General features: G+C 37.0%; 1 protein-coding gene across 1 annotated transcript in view; it reads right to left on the bottom strand.

Annotated features, from left to right (window-relative positions):
- LOC113925407 (disintegrin and metalloproteinase domain-containing protein 5-like) overlaps positions 1–16,831 on the bottom strand; it is a 137,063-nt gene that overhangs the window by 61,830 nt on the left and 58,402 nt on the right. Inside the window, exon 12 of the mRNA XM_027600066.1 lies at positions 9,968–10,157. Coding sequence (XP_027455867.1) covers positions 9,968–10,157 — 190 coding nt within the window. The remainder of the gene's footprint in view (positions 1–9,967; positions 10,158–16,831) is intronic.

The following is a 16,831-nucleotide window of genomic DNA, read 5'->3' on the forward strand; positions in this document are numbered from 1 at the left end:
GATGTAGTGTTCCATGATTCATTGTTTCTGTAAAAAACCCAGTGCTCCACACAGAATGTGCCCTCTTTAATACCCATCACCAGGCTAACCCATCCCCCCACCTCCTTCCCCTCTAGAACCCTCAGTTTGTTTTTCAGAGTCCATCGTCTCTCATGGTTCATTTCCCCCTCCGATATCCCCCCCTTCACTCTTCACCTCCTGCTATCTTCTTTTTTTTTTTACATGTATTGCATTATTTGTTTCAGAGATACAGACCTGTGATTCAACAGTCTCGCACAATTCACAGCGTTCAACATAGCACATACCCTCCCCAATGTCTATCACCCAGCCACCCCATCCCTCCCACCCCCCCACCACTCCAGCAACCCTCAGTTTGTTTCCTGAGATTAAGAATTCCTCATATCAGTGAGGTCATATGATACACATCTTTCACTGATTGACTTATTTCACTTAGCATAATACCCTCTAGTTCCATTCATGTCATTGCAAATGGCAAGATCTCATTCATTTGAAGGCTGCATAATATTCCATTGTATATAGATACCACTTCTTCTTTATCCATTCATCTGTCGATGGACATCTTGGCTCTTTCCACAGTTTGGCTATTGTGGACATTACTGCTATAAACATCAGGGTACACCTATCCCTTCGGATCCCTACATTTGTATCTTTGGGGTAAATACCCAGTAGTGCAAATACTGGGTCGTATGGTAGCTCTATTTTCAACTTTTTGAGGAATCTCCATACTGTTTTCCAGAGTGGTTGCACCAGCTTGCATTCCCACCAAAGGTGTAGGATGGTTCCCCTTTCTCTGCATCCCCGCCAAATTCTGTCATTTCCTGACTTGATTTTAGCCAGTCTGACTGGTATGAGGTGGTATCTCATTGAGGTTTTGATTTGGATTTCCCTGATGCCGAGCGATGTTGAGCACTTTTTCATGTGTCTGTTGGCCATTTGGATGTCTTCTTTGGAAAAATGTCTGTTCATGTCTCTGCCCATTTCTTGATTGGATCATTTGTTCTTTGGGTGTTGAGTTTCATAAGTTCTTTATAGATTTTGGATACCAGCCCTTTATCTGATATGTCATTTGCAAATATCTTCTCCCATTCTGTCGGTTGTCTTTTCATTTTGTTCACTTTTTCTTTTGCTGTGCAAAGGTTTTTATCTTGATGAAGTCCCAATAGTTCATTTTTGCCCTTGCTTCCCTTGCCTTTGGTGATGTTTCTAGGAAGAAGTTGCTGCAGCTGAGGTCAAAGAGGTTCCTGCCTGTGTTCTCCTTTAGGATGTTGATGGACTCCTGTCTCACATTTAGGTCTTTCAACCATCCATTTTGTCTATTTTTGTGTGTGGTGTAAGGAAATGGTCCAGTTTCATTCTTCTGCATGTGGCTGTCCAATTTTCCCAACACCATTTGTTGAAGAGACTGTCTTTTATCCAATGGACATTCTTTCCTGCTTTGTCGAAGATTAGTTGACCATAGAGTTGAGGGTCCATTTCTGGGCTCTCTCTTCTGTTCCATTCATCTATGTGTCTGTTTTTGTGCCAGTACCATACTGTCTTGATGATGACAGCTTTGTAATAGAGCTGGAAGTCCGGAATTGTGATGCCGCCAGCTTGGCTTTTCTTTTTCAACATTCCTCTGGCTATTCGGGGTCTTTTCTGGGTCTATACAAATTTTAGGATTATTTTTTCCATTTCTTTAAAAAAGTGGATGGTATTTTGATGGGGATTGCATTGAATGTGTAGATGGCTGTAGGTAGCATTGACAACTTCACAGTATTAGTTCTTCCAATCCATGAGCATGGAACGTTTTTCCATTTCTTTGTGTCTTCCTCAATTTCATGAGTATTTTATAGTTTTCTGAGCACAGATCCTTTGCCTCTTTGGTTAGATTTATTCCTAGGTATCATGGTTTTGGGTGCAATTGAAAATGGGATCAACTCCTTAATTTCTCTTTCTTCTGTCTTGTTGTTGGTGTATAGGAATGCCACTGATTTCTGTGCATTGATTTTATATCCTGCCACTTTACCGAATTCCTGTATGAGTTCTAGCAGTTTTGGCATGGAGTCGTTTGGGTTTTCCACATAAAGTATAATACCATCTACAAACAGTAAGAGTTTGACTTCTTCTTTGCCAATTCGGATGCCTTTTATTTCTTTTTGTTGTCTGATTGCTGTGGCTAGGATTTCTAATACTCTGTTGAATAGCAGTGGTGATAGTAGACACCCCTGCGCATTCCTGACCTTAGGGGGAAAGCTCTCAGTTTTTCCCCATTGAGAATGATATTTGCTGTGGGTTTTTCATAGATGGCTTTTATGATATTGAGGTAGGTACCCTCTATCCCTATACTCTGAAGAGTTTTGATCAAGAAAGGATGCTGTAGGGTGCCTGGGTGGCTCAGTTGGTTAAGCAACTGCCTTCGGCTCAGGTCATGATCCTGGAGTCCCGGGGTCGAGTCTCACAACGGGTTCCCTGCTCAGCAGGGAGTCTGCTTCTCCCTCTGACTCTCCCCCCTCTCATGTACTCTCTCTCTTTCATTCTTACTCTCTCAAAATAAATAACAAATAAATCTTTAAAAAAAAAAAGAAAGGATGCTGTACTTTGTCAAATGTTTTTTCTGCATCTATTGAGAGGATCATATAGTTCTTATTCTTTCTTTTATTAATGTAAGGTATCACATTGATTGATTTCCGGATGTTGAACAAACCTTGCAACCCAGGGATAAATTCCACTTGGTCGTGGTGAATAATCCTTTTAATGTACTGTTGGATCCTATTGGCTAGTAATTTGGGAGAATTTTTCCATCCATGTTCATCAAGGATATTGGACCGTAATTCTTTTTGATGGGGTCTTTGGTTTTGGGATCAAGGTAATGGTGCCCTCAAAACAAGTTTGGAAGTTTTCCTTCCATTTCTATCTTTTGGAACAGTTTCAGAAGAATAAGTATTCATTCTTCTTAAATGTTTGGTAGAATTCCCCTGGGAAGCCATCTGGCCCTGGGCTTTTGTTTGTTGGAAGATATTTGATTACTGCTTCAATTTCCTTAGTGGTTATAGGTCTGTTCAGGTTTTCTATTTCTTCCTGGTTCAGTTTTGGTAGTTGACATCTCTAGGGAAGCATCCATTTCTTCCAGATTATCTAATTTGCTGGCATATAGTTGCTCATAATATGTTCTTACAATTGTTTGTATTCCTTTGGTGTTGGTTGTGATCTCTCCTCTTTCATTCATGATTTTGTTGATTTGAGTCATTTCTCTTTTCTTTTTGATAAGTCTGGCCAGGGGTTTATCAATCTTATTAATTCTTTCAAAAAACAAGCTCCTAGTTTGGTTGATCTTCTACTGTTCTTTTGGTGTCTATTTCAATGATTTCTGCTTTGATCTTTATTATTTCTCTTCTCCTACTGTGTTTAGGCTTTATTTGCTGTTTTTTCTCTAGCTCCTTTAGGTGTAGGGTTAGGTTATGCATTTGAGACCTTTTCTGTTTCTTGAGAAAGGCTTGTATTGCTATATACTTTCCTCTTAGGACTGCCTTTGCTGTATCCCAAAGATTTGGAACAGTTGTGTTTTCATTTTCATTGGTTTCCATGAATTTTTTTAATTCTTCTTTAATTTCCTGGTTGACCCATTCATTCTTTAGTAGGATGCTCTTTATCCTCCATGTATTTGAGTTCTTTCTGACTTTCCTCTTGTGATTGAGTTCCAGTTTCAAAGCATTGTGGTCTGAAAATATGCAGGGAATAATCCTAATCTTTTGGTACCGGTTGAGACCTGATGTGACCTAGGATGTGATCTACTCTGGAGAATGTTCCATGGGCCCTCGAGAAGAATGTGTATTCTGTTGCTTTGGGATGGAATGTTCTGAATATGTCTGTGAAGTCCATTTGGTCCAGTGTGTCATTTAAAGTCTTTATTTCCTTGTTGATCTTTTGCTTAGATAATCTGTCCATTTCAGTCAGGGGGGTGTTAAATTTCCCCACTATTATTGTGTTGTTATCGATGTGTTTCTTTGCTTTTGTTATTAATTGCCTTATATAATTGGCTGCTCCCATGTTAGGGACATAGATATTTACAATTGTTAGATCTTGTTGGATAAACCCTTTAAGTAGGATATAATGTCCTTCCTCATCTCTTATTACAGTCTTTTGTTTACAATTTAATTTGTCTGATATAAGGATTGCCACCCTAGCTTTCTTTTGGTGTCCATTAGCATGGTAAATGGTTTTCCACCCCCTCACTTTCAATCTGCAGTTGGTTTTGTGTCTAAAATGAGGCTCTTGTGGACAGCATATCAAAGGGTCTTGTTTTTTAATCCAATCTGATAGCCTGGTCTTTTGATTGGGGCATTTAGCCCATTTACATTCAGGGTAACCTTTGAAAGATATGAATTTAGTGCCATTGTATTGCCTGTAAGGTGACTGTTACTGTATATTGTCTGTGTTCCTTTCTGGTCTATGCTGCTTTTAGGCTCTCTCTTTGCTTAGAGGACCCCTTTCAATATTTCTTGGAGGACTGGTTTCGTGTTTGCAAATTCCTTTAGTTTTTGTTTGTCCTGGAATCTTTTTATATGTCCTTCTATTTTCAAGGACAGCCTAGCTGGATATAGTATTCTTGGCTGCATATTTTTCTCATTTAGTGCTCTGAAGATATCATGCCAGTCCTTTCTGGCCTGCCAGGTCTCTGTGGATAGGTCTATTGACAATCTAATGTTTCTACCATTGTCTGTTACAGATCTCTTCTCCTGAGCTCCTTTCAGAATTTTCTCTGTCTCTGAGACTCATAAGTTTTACTATGAGATGTCGGGTTGTTGACCTATTTTTATTGATTTTGAGAGGGGTTCTCTGTGTCTCCTGGATCTTGATGCCTGTTTTCTTCCACACATTAGGGAAGTTCTCTGCTATAATTTGCTCCAATATACCTTCTGCCCCTCTCTCTCTTTCTTCTTCTGGGATTCCAATTATTCTAATGTTGTTTCATCTTATAGTATCACTTATCTCTCGAATTCTGCCCTCATGACCCAGTAGTTATCTCTTTTCTCAGCTTCTTTATTTTCCATCATTTGGTCTTCTATATCACTGATTCTCTCTTCTGCCTCATTTATCCTAGCAGTTAGCCCCATTTTTGATTGCACCTCATTAATAGTCTTTTTCATTTTGACTTGGTTAGATTTTAGTTCTTTTATTTGTCCAGAAAGTGTTTCTCTAATAACTTACATGCTTTCTTCAAGTCCAGCTAGTATCTTTAAAATCATGATTCTGAACTCTAGGTCTGACATTGTACTAATGTCCGTATTGAGTAGGTCCCTGGCAGTCGGTACTACCTCTTGTTCTTTTTGTTGAGTTGATTTTTTCTATCTTGTCATTTTGTCCAGTGAGAATAGATGAATGAGAGAACAAAATACTAACAGGGTAACAACGTCCCCAGAAAATATAGCCTAAACAAGTCAGAAAAAACCTGAAGCTGGGGGAAAAGGGAAATAAAAAAGAAAAAGTTAAAAACAAACAAAAACAGAACTAAACAAAAAAAACAGAATATGATCAAATATGATCAGGCTGGTGCATAGATCAGTGCCACACACTAGATTTTGGGTGTACTTTGGTCTGTTAGAAGAAAGCGCCTCCCAAAATTTTAAAGAAAGAAAAATTTATATATGTACAAAAATAAGGGTTGATATGATGAAGGGATGGAATATGACTGTAAAGATGAAAATTATAAAAAATTTTATACAAGAAATTGATAAGATGTTGGTTGAAAAAAGAAAGAAGAGGATTTAAAAAAAAAAAAGGGAGAGAATGTGATCAGGCAGGAGACTAGAACAAAGCCATACACTAGAGATTTAGGGTATATTTTGATCGGTTAGAAGAAACTGTATCTCAAAATTTTAAAGAGAGAACAACTTATATACATATGCCAAAAATAAGGGTAACTACTATGAAGGGATAGAATATGACTCTAAAAATGAAAAATAAAAATGTTTTTTTAAAAACGGATTGATAAGACATTGGTTGAAAAAGGGAAAAAGAAAATTTCAAAAAAAAAAAGTTAAAAAAATTAACTTTGAAAGACTAAAGAATCATGGTAAAAAAGCCATGGATTCTATGTGCAGTATTCCCCTAGCGCTGGAGTTCTCCCGTTCTCATTGATGGGTAAACTTGGTCTTGGCTGGCTGTTCTTGCAGATCTTTTGGGGGTTAGGTCTGTTGCCGTGGTTCCCAAATGTCTTTGCTGGAGGCAGAATTGCCCCGCTCTTGTCCGTCTGGGCTAAGTAATCTGCTCTGGTTTGCTTTCAGGAGCTTTTGTTCCCTGCAAGCTTTTGGTACAGCTTTGGAGGACAAGAGTGAAAATGGTGGCCTCCCAATCTCTGCCCTGGAGCAGCCGAGAACTCGGGGCCCCACTCCTCAGTGAGCCCCCAGAGGAAAGCAGTCAGTCACTCCCGTCTCCCCAGTGTCTAGCCGCACTCCATGCTCACCCGGCCTGTGACTGAGCATTCTATCTCTGGCACCCGACCCCGTGTGGAGTCTCCAAACCCGGCAGCTCCCGCGCCACTCCTCCTGGGGGAGGAAGGGGAGTCTCCCCGGTTCTGCCACTTGTTGGGTCCCGCTGGAAGAGCAGTGGCCCAACTGTGCCGCGGATCACGGTTTATGGCAACCCCGAGCTGAGAGCCCGCGCCTTGGCTCCATCTCCGCAGCTGGCTTCCCTGATCCAATACCTGGGAGCTCTGCTGCACTCAGGCTCCCCCAGTCTTTCTGTGACCCCCAGGGTCCTAAGACCGCACTGTCCCACGAGGGTTCCACCCCCCGCTTAGCCACTGGAGCAACATCCCTCAGCAGAGCCGACTTCTAAAAGTTCCGATTTTGTGCTCCACTGCTCTATCACTTGCTGGTAACAGCCGACGGAGGCCCCCTACCCCACCGTTTATCCTCCCGAATATCGCCTCAGATTCACTTCTCTGCACGTCCTACCTTCCAGTAAGCGGTCGCTTTTCTGTTCAGAGAGTTGTTGCTATTCTTTTCTTCAATCTCCTGTTGAGTTTGTAGGTGTTCAGAATGGTTTGATTCCTATTCAGCTGAATTCCTGAGACCAGACGAAGTCCAGGTCTCCTACTCCTCCGCCATCTTTTTCCGCCCCCCCTACAGTAAATATCTTTAAAATACTATATTCTACTTAAAGTTAATACTGATTTTCTTCAGGTAAATTATAGAAGCCTTGCAACAGCTTATTTCATTGTACCCTTCCATATTTAGTGCTGTTACTGTTATTGTATAGATGGAGGTATGTAGATACACACACACAAATATACATATGCATCCATAAACACAAACATAACTATCCATATGTGTATATTTGTACATATATATACATGTAAATACATATTTATATGCACATATATGTATTATGCATATATGAATGCATAGTGAATAAGTATATGTATTTACCTATCTGTGCATGTATACAATGTAGTTGGTAAAATTAAAAGCAGAAAAGAAAAAGCATACATATAATTATTTATATTCACCCACATATTTACCAATTCCTGTGTTCATCCTCTTGTCGACCAGACTGATCATCTACTGCATTAGCGCTTAAGCCTAAAACATTTTAAATTCTTAGAATTTTCTGTAGTGCAAGCTTACTGTGACATATTGTCTCAGCTTTTGTTTAACTGAGACTTTATTTGCTTCCATATTAAAGAATAATATCTTTGAGTATAGATATCTTGATGCTTGACTTTTTTTCTTTCAGCACTTTTAGTTTGTCATTTCAAAGTCAACTGACCTTCATTATTGGTTATAGGTCAGCTATATTTTGTATCATTGTATCCTGTACTGAATGTGTCTTTTTTTAGGCTCAAATTAAGTTTTCTTTTTATCTTGAGACTTGGGGGGGTATTGATCTGTGTATAAAAGTGGGTTTTTTTGTGTCTATCTGCTTGTAGTTATAATGCTGAGCATCTTGGACCTGTAAGTAAATGTTTTCCTTCAAATTTGGAAAATAATCAGCATTATTCCTGCAGATATATTTTCTGCCACCTACTTTCTCTTTTATTTATCTTGAAATCCAATTACACCTACATTGGGTACTTAATATCTCCTCTCAGTTGTCTAAGGTTTTGTTATTTTTCTTCAATTCTTTTCCTCTCTGGTCCATAGATTATATGTTCTTATTGTTCTATTGATCAAGTTCATTGGATTATTCTGCTTTTGGTCAAGTTCATTGATTCTTCTGCTTTTGTTTTATTTCATTTGTTGTACTTTTCACTTCAAGACTTTATATTTTTTTTATATTTAACATATATCTGTTGGGATTCTCTAGCTGCTCACTCACCAAGATAATTTTTCCTTAAATTATTTCAGCATAATTTCCTTTAATGTTCCTAATATATTCAAAATAACTATTGTGAAGTCTTTATCTGCTAAATATATCTTGGACTTTTCAGAGTCATTTTCCCTTAACTGCATATTTTCCTAAATATAGTTCACATTTTCCTAATTCTCTGAATGTGTAGTCAATTTTTGGCTAATAAGTTAAACATTATAGATACAATGATATAATGCCTGTATTTAGCTGTCCTTCTGGATTTTTTTTTTTTTGTCTAGTAGGGAGTTAAGTACCTGGGCACAAACTGTAAGCTTTATCTCCCCTACAGTGTGCCACAGTTATCTCTGGTCAATTCATATGGCTTCCAACTGCTGAATTTTTAGCCTGATTCCCTGATGTAGTGTGACATTCAGCCAAGGATTAGGTAGAGATAGCACTTAGATTTCAGAGTACAAGCTATCTGTAATTTCCTTGTTTCTTAAGATTCCTCTTTTATTTCCAGTTGCAGTCCCAGTCTCAAACTCACAGGGCACTCCTGGTTCCCCTGTGTTTTTTAAGGGTCTCACCCTACCTTTTTTGCCCCATGGGGTATTTCTGGGGCATGCATATTTTAACAGTCAACCAAGTATGTGTAAAATTAATCATCAGATTTTAGGTTTTACCACTTTCACAGTTCTCTCACTTTCAGGGTTTTCCCTTTAAATTTCCAGTGGCTCTCATGTCTGAAATCTGTTCTCTCACACACTGAATCAGTACAGCTGCAATTTTCCACAGCTATTTAATTCTGCCACGGCTGTGGAAGTAGAGGAGCACTCTTAGGCTAGAAAGACATAAACTCACAATCCTTACTAATTCCAGCTGCAATTTTTCAAGAGTAAACTCTCCTCTGGTTTCTTTCTTCTTTTAAATGTGTTCCAGTGCCATTAAATATATATATATTTTTTTTACATATTTATAATACATACACACATCAATATATAATGTATTATATATCTTTATATGTTATTTATTTTAATAATATATATTAATATATTTTAATAATGTTTCATATTTTACAATTGCTATCTCTGAGAGTTTTCATATGACTACTTTATTGTCAATACCTCTCTATCATCTTTCATCTTTCTTTCAGTTTGATCTTAGTTCTACATTTTTATATTTTCTACAGGTGATAGATTTTTAAAAAAATACTTTTAATTGGCATCACCTGTCAATAGAAAACTTTTCACTTTATATAGCAAACAATGCATTTGCTATTCCACTGGTAACAGTCTATTGCCTTTAGATTTTCCTGTCTGTTTTTGTTACTGCTTGTTGCTAAAGGTATATTTCTTCAACTCCTTAGACAACCTTTGTGGTAACTAATTATGAGTTTGGAGTTGACAGATACACTAAAGAATGTCAGAAGGCAATCTATGAAGAAGGTAAAAGTTATCTAAAAGGCTTTTGCTGTCCACTTCAAAAAAATAGCAAAATTAGGAAACTTAAAGGCTTCTATCTTCCCCAAAGTAGGTCTTTTTCAAATTTATTTTTCTAAAAGACAAGGCCTTCATCTTCTTTTTTACCTATTAAACACATATATACACATATTTTTTACCTATATGCACATATATATAGGAAATTTTTTTTAATTGAAAAAATTTCTACTAACCTCTGCAGGGCCACAATCACACTGTTCACCTTTTTCCAATTTTCCATTGCCACATACTCTCTTCTGTCCTTGTTTATAAACTGGCATTTCAGGACGGATGTTCTGAAGACATTCAAAGCCAGAATGTGAAGCTAAGTATTTAAAGTCATCCAAACTACAGGTGCTAAACTCCTTTACACCCCCAGACTGCCTAAAATATTTAAAAAAATGGATATGACAAAAATTATTGCTGTATATCTCTGTATTTCCACTAATGTATGTTGTTTTGAAAAGAGGTTTAAAAAGCATTATGGAAAAAAATAAGCACATTTAAAAAAATATTCATTGCATTGCAAAACATACTAATGTTCTACCACACTTTTTAAATTTCACCAAGAAAATTCTTGTAATAAAAAAAAATCCAAAATCTTTTTATTGCTTTCCATCCTGTTTTAAACAAGACCTATTATTTATCTTATGAACTTTATTAAATCTTAAAACAAAAACTGTGTTCATTTTATTTACTTTCCCAATGCCAAACAATTGAATTTTAAGTTTTAGTCCTCAGTATTAACATATTTTTTATTTTTTAATATAATAAAATTCTTTTAATGACAATATAAACATCTTTGTATTAATTTTAATAGTACATTTTAGAGCTTTTGCTCAACATAATTGAACACCTGAAATAAAAACCTGTTGTTTGACACTGAAGAAATACAAACAATTATAAGAGAATATTATGAGCAATCATATGCCAAGAAATTAGGCAGTATGGAAGAAATGGATACATTTCTAGAAATATATAAACTACCAAAACTGAAACAGGAAGAAATAGAAAACCTGAACAGACCCATAACGAGCAAAGAAATAGAATCAGTAATCAAAGGATAAAATAAAATAATGAGAAAATATACTGAGCTGATTTGGTCACTATTTGCAACATATTTACTGAGCATTCTCCTAGGCAACAGGTATGTAGTAAAAAGTAGACCAAGTGCCTTTTAGGAGCAAAAAACCATGAACAACAGGAAAAAAATATATGAAACAAGTGGAATGGTAAAATGATGGGAAAAACCAACATAATATACAAGGGAATAAAAGTTACTACTTCAGAAGAGAAAACATTTATTAAAGAAAAAAACCATAGTTAACATCATACTTATCATGAAAAACTGAATGCTTTTCCCTTAAGATTGAGAACAAGGTAAAGAACACTCTCAACCACATCAATACAGTTGGACTGAAATATTTCAAATTCAGTTAGCAAGAAAAAGGAATTACATACAAATAGATGAAAAGGAAAAAATAAAATTGTTCTTCATGGATGACAAAATTTTGTCTATAGAAATTCTTTTTTTTTAAAGGACATTCCAATTTTATTTTTTTTAAAGATTTCATTTATTTGACAGAGAGACAGCGAGAGCAGGGACACAAACAGCGGGAGTGGAAGAGGGAGAAGCAGGCTTCCCACCGAGCAGGGAGCCTCATGTGGGACTCGATCCCAGGACTCTGGGATCATGACCTGAGCCAAAGGCAGATGCTTAATGACTGAGCCACCCAGGCGCCCTGTTTATAGAAATTCTTAAGGAATCAACAAATAAAATCTGAAAATTCTAATGAGTTTAGCAAGTTTGTACCACAAAAAGTTAATATACAAAAATGTTGGGCATTGCTGCTATAAACATACTTTCATGAACTATGAATTATGCTTTCATGTATTTTTTAACCAATTCATTTTTTAATTTTTAAATTCTTTTTTTCCTAAGAGAAAGAAAGCAGGGGAGGGGTAGAGGGAGGAGAGAGAGAATCATTTTTTCATATGATTTTTTAAATTTAAATTCAAGTTACTTAACATGTAGTGTGTTGTTTCAGGGTTAGAATTTAGTAATTCATCAGTTGCATATAACACCCAGTGCATATAACATCAAGTGTCCTCCTTAATGTCCATCACCCAGTTACCCCATCCTCCCACCCAGCGCCCCTCCAGCAACCTCCAGTTTGTTCTCTAGAGATATGTGTCTCTTATGGCTTGCCCCTCTCTTTTTTATGTTATTTTATTTTTCCTTTCCTTCCCCTATGTTCATCTGTTTTGTTTCTTAAATTCCACATCTGAGTGAAATCATATGATATTTGTCTTTCTCTGACTGACATATTTTGCTTAGCCTAACACCCTCTAGTTCCATCCACATCTTCACAAATGGCAAGATTTCATTCTTTTTGATGGCTGAGTAATATTCCACCGTATATATACAACAACTTCTTTATCCATTCATCTATTGATGGACATCTGGGCTCTTTCCATATTTTGGCTATTGTGGACATTGCTGCTATAAACATTGGGGTGCATGTGCCCCTTCAAATCACTATTTTTATATCCTTTTGATAAATACCTAGTAGTGCAATTGCTGGGTAGTAGGGTAGTTCTATTTTTAGTGTTTTGAGAAACCTCCATACTGCCTTCCAGAGTGGCTGCACCAGTTTGCATTCCCACCAAAGAGGGTTCCCCTTTCCCTGCATCCTTACCCACATCTGTTGTTTCCTGAGTTGTTAATTTTAGCCATTCTGACAGTTTGAAGTGGTATCTTGTTGTGGTTTTGATTTGTATTTCCCTGATGTCGAGTCATGTTGAGCACTTTTTCACGTGTCTGTTGGCTATTTCTATGTCTTCTTTGGAGAAATGCCTGTTCATAACTTCTGCCCATTTCTTGACTGGATTTTTTGTTTTTGGGGTGTTGTTTGATAAGTTCCTTATAGACTTTGGATACTAGCCCTTTATCTTATAAGACATTTGCAAATATCTTCTTCCATTTGGTAGGTTGCCTTTTAGTTTTGTCAACTGTTTCCTTTGACGTGCAAAAGCTTTTATCTTGATGACGTCCCAATAGCTCAATTTTGCCTTTGTTTTCCTTGCCTTTGGAGACGTATCTAACAAGAAGTTGCTGCAGCCAAGGTTAAAGAGGTTGCTGCCTGTGTTCTCCTCTAGGATCTTGATGGATTCCTATCTCACATGTAGGTTTTTTATCCATTTTGAGTCTATTTTTGTGTACTGTGTAAGAAAATGGTCCAGTTTCACTTCTGCATGTGGCTATCCAATTTTCCCAACACCATTTGTTGAAGAGACTGTCTTCTTTCCATTAGATATTTTTTCCTGCTTTGTCAAAGACTAGTTGCCCATAGAGTTGAGGGTCCATTTCTGGGCTCTCTATTCTGTTCTATTGATCTATGTGTCTGTTTTTTTGCCAGTACCATACTGTCTTGATGATTACAGCTTTGTAATACAGCTTGAAGTCTGGAATTGTCATGCCTCCAGCTGTGCATTTCTTTTTCAATATTACTTTGGTTGTTCAGGGTCTTTTCTGGTTGTATACAAATTTTAGGATTGTTTGTTCCAGCTCTGTTAAAAATGCTGGTTTTATTTTGATAGGGATTGCATTGAATGTGTAGATTGCTTTGGGTAGTATAGATATTTTAACAATATTTGTTTTTCAAATCCATGAGCATGGAATCTTTTTCCATTTTTTTGTGTGTGTCTTCCTCAATTTCTTTCATAAGCGTTTTATGGTTTTCAGAGTACAGATCCTTTACCTCTTTGGTTAGGTTTATTCCTAGGTATCTTACAGTTTTCAGAGCAATTGTAAATGGGATCAATTCCTTGATTTCTCATTCTTCTGACTCATTCTTAGTGTATTGAAATGCAAGTGATTTCTGTGCATTGATTTTATATCCTGCCACTTTGCTGAATTCCTGTATGAGTTCTAGCAATTTCTGGATGGAGTCTTTTGGGTTTTACAAGTGTCACTATGATATGTCATGGTAATGACATGTTTTTGTTTATTTTGTGAGGAGTTCTCTGTGCCTCTTAGACTTGAATGCCTGTTTCCTTCCCAGATCAGGGAAGTTCTCAGCTATAATTTGCTCAAATTAACCTTCTGTCCCTTTTCTTCTTTTGGTACTCCTATGATATGGATATCATTTCACTTTATGAAATTGCTGACCTCCCTAAGTCTACCTTCATGATCTGTTTTCTCTCCCTCTTCTTTTCAGCTTCATTATTTTCCATAATTTTATCTTCTACATCACTGATTCACTCTTCTGTTTCGTCCATCCTTGTATTTATGTCCTCCACTTGGGATTGCATCTTGGTTTATAGCATTTTTAATTTTGGCCTGTCTAGATTTTAGTTCTTTTATCTCTATAGTAAGGGATTCTCTAGTGTCTTCTATGCTTGATTTCAAGCCCAGCTAGTATCCTTATAATTGTTGTTTTGAATTCTAGTTCAAACATCTTATATCTATATTGATTAAATCCCTGGCCATGAGTTCTATCTCATGTTCTTTCTGTTGGGGTGAATTCCTACATCTCATCATTTTGTCCAGAAAAAAAAAGAAAGAAAGAAAGAAAGAAAAAACAAACAACAACAACAAAGTAAAACAAAGAAAAACGGGAAAAAAAGAAGAAAACCAAAAAAAACCTAAATACCGGGTGTGTTTTGGTCTGCTTGTTAAACAATCTATGTCCCAAAATAAAAAAATAAAATAAAATAAAATAAAAATAAACAAAAATTTATAGATAGATAGATATACATACACACATATATATGTAAAAATAAAAATTAAAAAATAATAAAAGATTTTAAAAGGAATTGGAAAATATAATAAATGAAAATAACAACAATAATAATAATAAAATAAAAGTAAAAAGGAAGCTACATCCTATTTCCCCTAGAGCTAAAGCTTGTGGCACTCTGTGATTAGTAATCTTGGTGCCAGCTAGTTATTTGTGCTGGTCTTCTGGGGGAGAGGTCTGCTGTGCTGATTCTCAGGCTGACTTTTTTGTGGGAATATGTCTCCAGGGCACAAAGGGGCTGCAGGAGTAGGTGTTTGTGGTCATGGCCTTCACTAGGCGGTGCTGTTTTGTTCCCTGAAGGCTTTCAGCACTGATGGTCAGGATGAAATGTTCGCACCCCTTACTCTTCAGTGAATCCTCACAGAAGAGCAATCAGTCACCTTACTTGTGTCCTCTGTTTCCATCTGAACTCTATGTTCACCCTGTCCATGTCCGAGCCGTTTTGTCTCAGGCATGCAACTGAGTTTCAAAACTCCAAATTTCAGGGACTCCTGTGGTGTGGACCTGCCCTGTTCCTCTTGGAGAGGGTCTCACCATGCTTGCCAGCCATCCAGGAAAGTGGTTACAAGACCATAAGGAAGTTCAGTTTATAGCAGAAAGTCAGCATGAAGACCAACTGCTCTCCTCTGGCTTCCTGGGTCCCATGCCTGGAAACAGCACATCACCTTGGCACCACCCATTCTTCCTGTGACCCAGGGGATCCTCAGACCACACTGTCACTCCTGGGATTCCACCCGTCTTCCCAACCTGAGTACCTTTAAGCGAGGTACATTCCAGATAGTAGCAAACTTCCAAAGGTTCAGATTTTGTGCTCTGAATCTTCCAATACCTTGAAATAGCAGCCATAATTGGGCTCCTTCCACTGCTGGATCCACAGCTATATCTACCCCCAAGTGAACTTATAGACCTTCCAGAAGGTGGTCACTTTTCTACTTATAGACTTACAGATTTTTTTCTCTCAGAACTCCGATTGATTTCTTGGGTGTTCAGAATGATTTGGTAACTATCTAGCTGTGTTTGAGGGACAAGACAATCTCAGCGTCCCCCTACTCCTCTGCCATTTTAACTCCTCCCCCCCACACACACCCTAACACCTTCCCCCAGAGAGAGAGAACCTTAAGTAGGCTCCACACCCAATGTGGAATAGGACCAGGGTCAATCTCACAATCCTGAGATCATGACCTGAGCCAAAATCAAGAGTCAGATGCTTAGCCAACTGAGCCACCCAGGTGCCCCTTAATTTTTAAATTCTTGACATTACAGAACGTTTTAAACTGAAATTTATTAACACTCCACGCTTATACTTCTTATCAACAAACAAAATTCATGAGCCAAAACTCAAAACAAATCTAAAACAAGAAAAAGCTTATAAAATTAAATATGGATCCCAGCATCAACAGCTTGAACAGAGAATGTGATTTTTAAATTCTTGGCATATGATAAAGTTGTGTAGAAACTAAATACTTACAAATTATTTAAAGCCTGAAACCCCTGGCCAGAAATTACACAGCTGGATCACAGGAAAACAGCAGAGAGGTTGTAACTGAACCTATACTGTCCTAGCTGTACCTCATACCCTTCTAAGAGGAAACCCCAGTATTGGTTAGGTATTAGGCCAGACTAATACTGACAGGGGAACCCAGTGATAGTAACCTGCCTACCAGAAAAGACTTCCACTGGATTGGCAGTACATAAAATGAACTAGCAATGAAAAATCTGAAAATGAAATTAAGAAAACAATGTTATTCATAATAGTAAAAAAATATATTTAAGGATAAATCTAACAAAACAAGCACAAGAAATGTAAACTGTAAAAAACAATGAATTGCTGAGAAAAATTAAAGAAAACCCAAATTAATAAAGACATATAAAAAGTTGATAAATTATACTTCACCAAAATTAAAACTTTTTCTTAAAAAAGGCACTATAAGGAAGAAATGTTTGAAAATCATATATCTGATAAAGAACTCATAGCCAGAATATATAAACAATTCTTACAACTCAGTAAAACTGAAAATCTTTTTCATTTTTTAGAATGGACAAAATTTTTTAATAGGATCTTCTTCAAAGAAGATATACAAAGCTATTAAGCAGGAAAATATGTTCAACACCATTCAGTATCATTAGCTTAGAGGGAATTGCAGATTAAAACCAATATAAAGTTACACTACATGCCAACTAAAGTGATTCAGATTGAACATACTGAGCACACCAAGTCTTGGTGTGGATAACCAGCACTGGCCACATAATTTGGGG

Source organism: Zalophus californianus, chromosome 2 (genome assembly GCF_009762305.2).
Source record: "Zalophus californianus isolate mZalCal1 chromosome 2, mZalCal1.pri.v2, whole genome shotgun sequence".
Taxonomy (NCBI): domain Eukaryota; kingdom Metazoa; phylum Chordata; class Mammalia; order Carnivora; family Otariidae; genus Zalophus; species Zalophus californianus.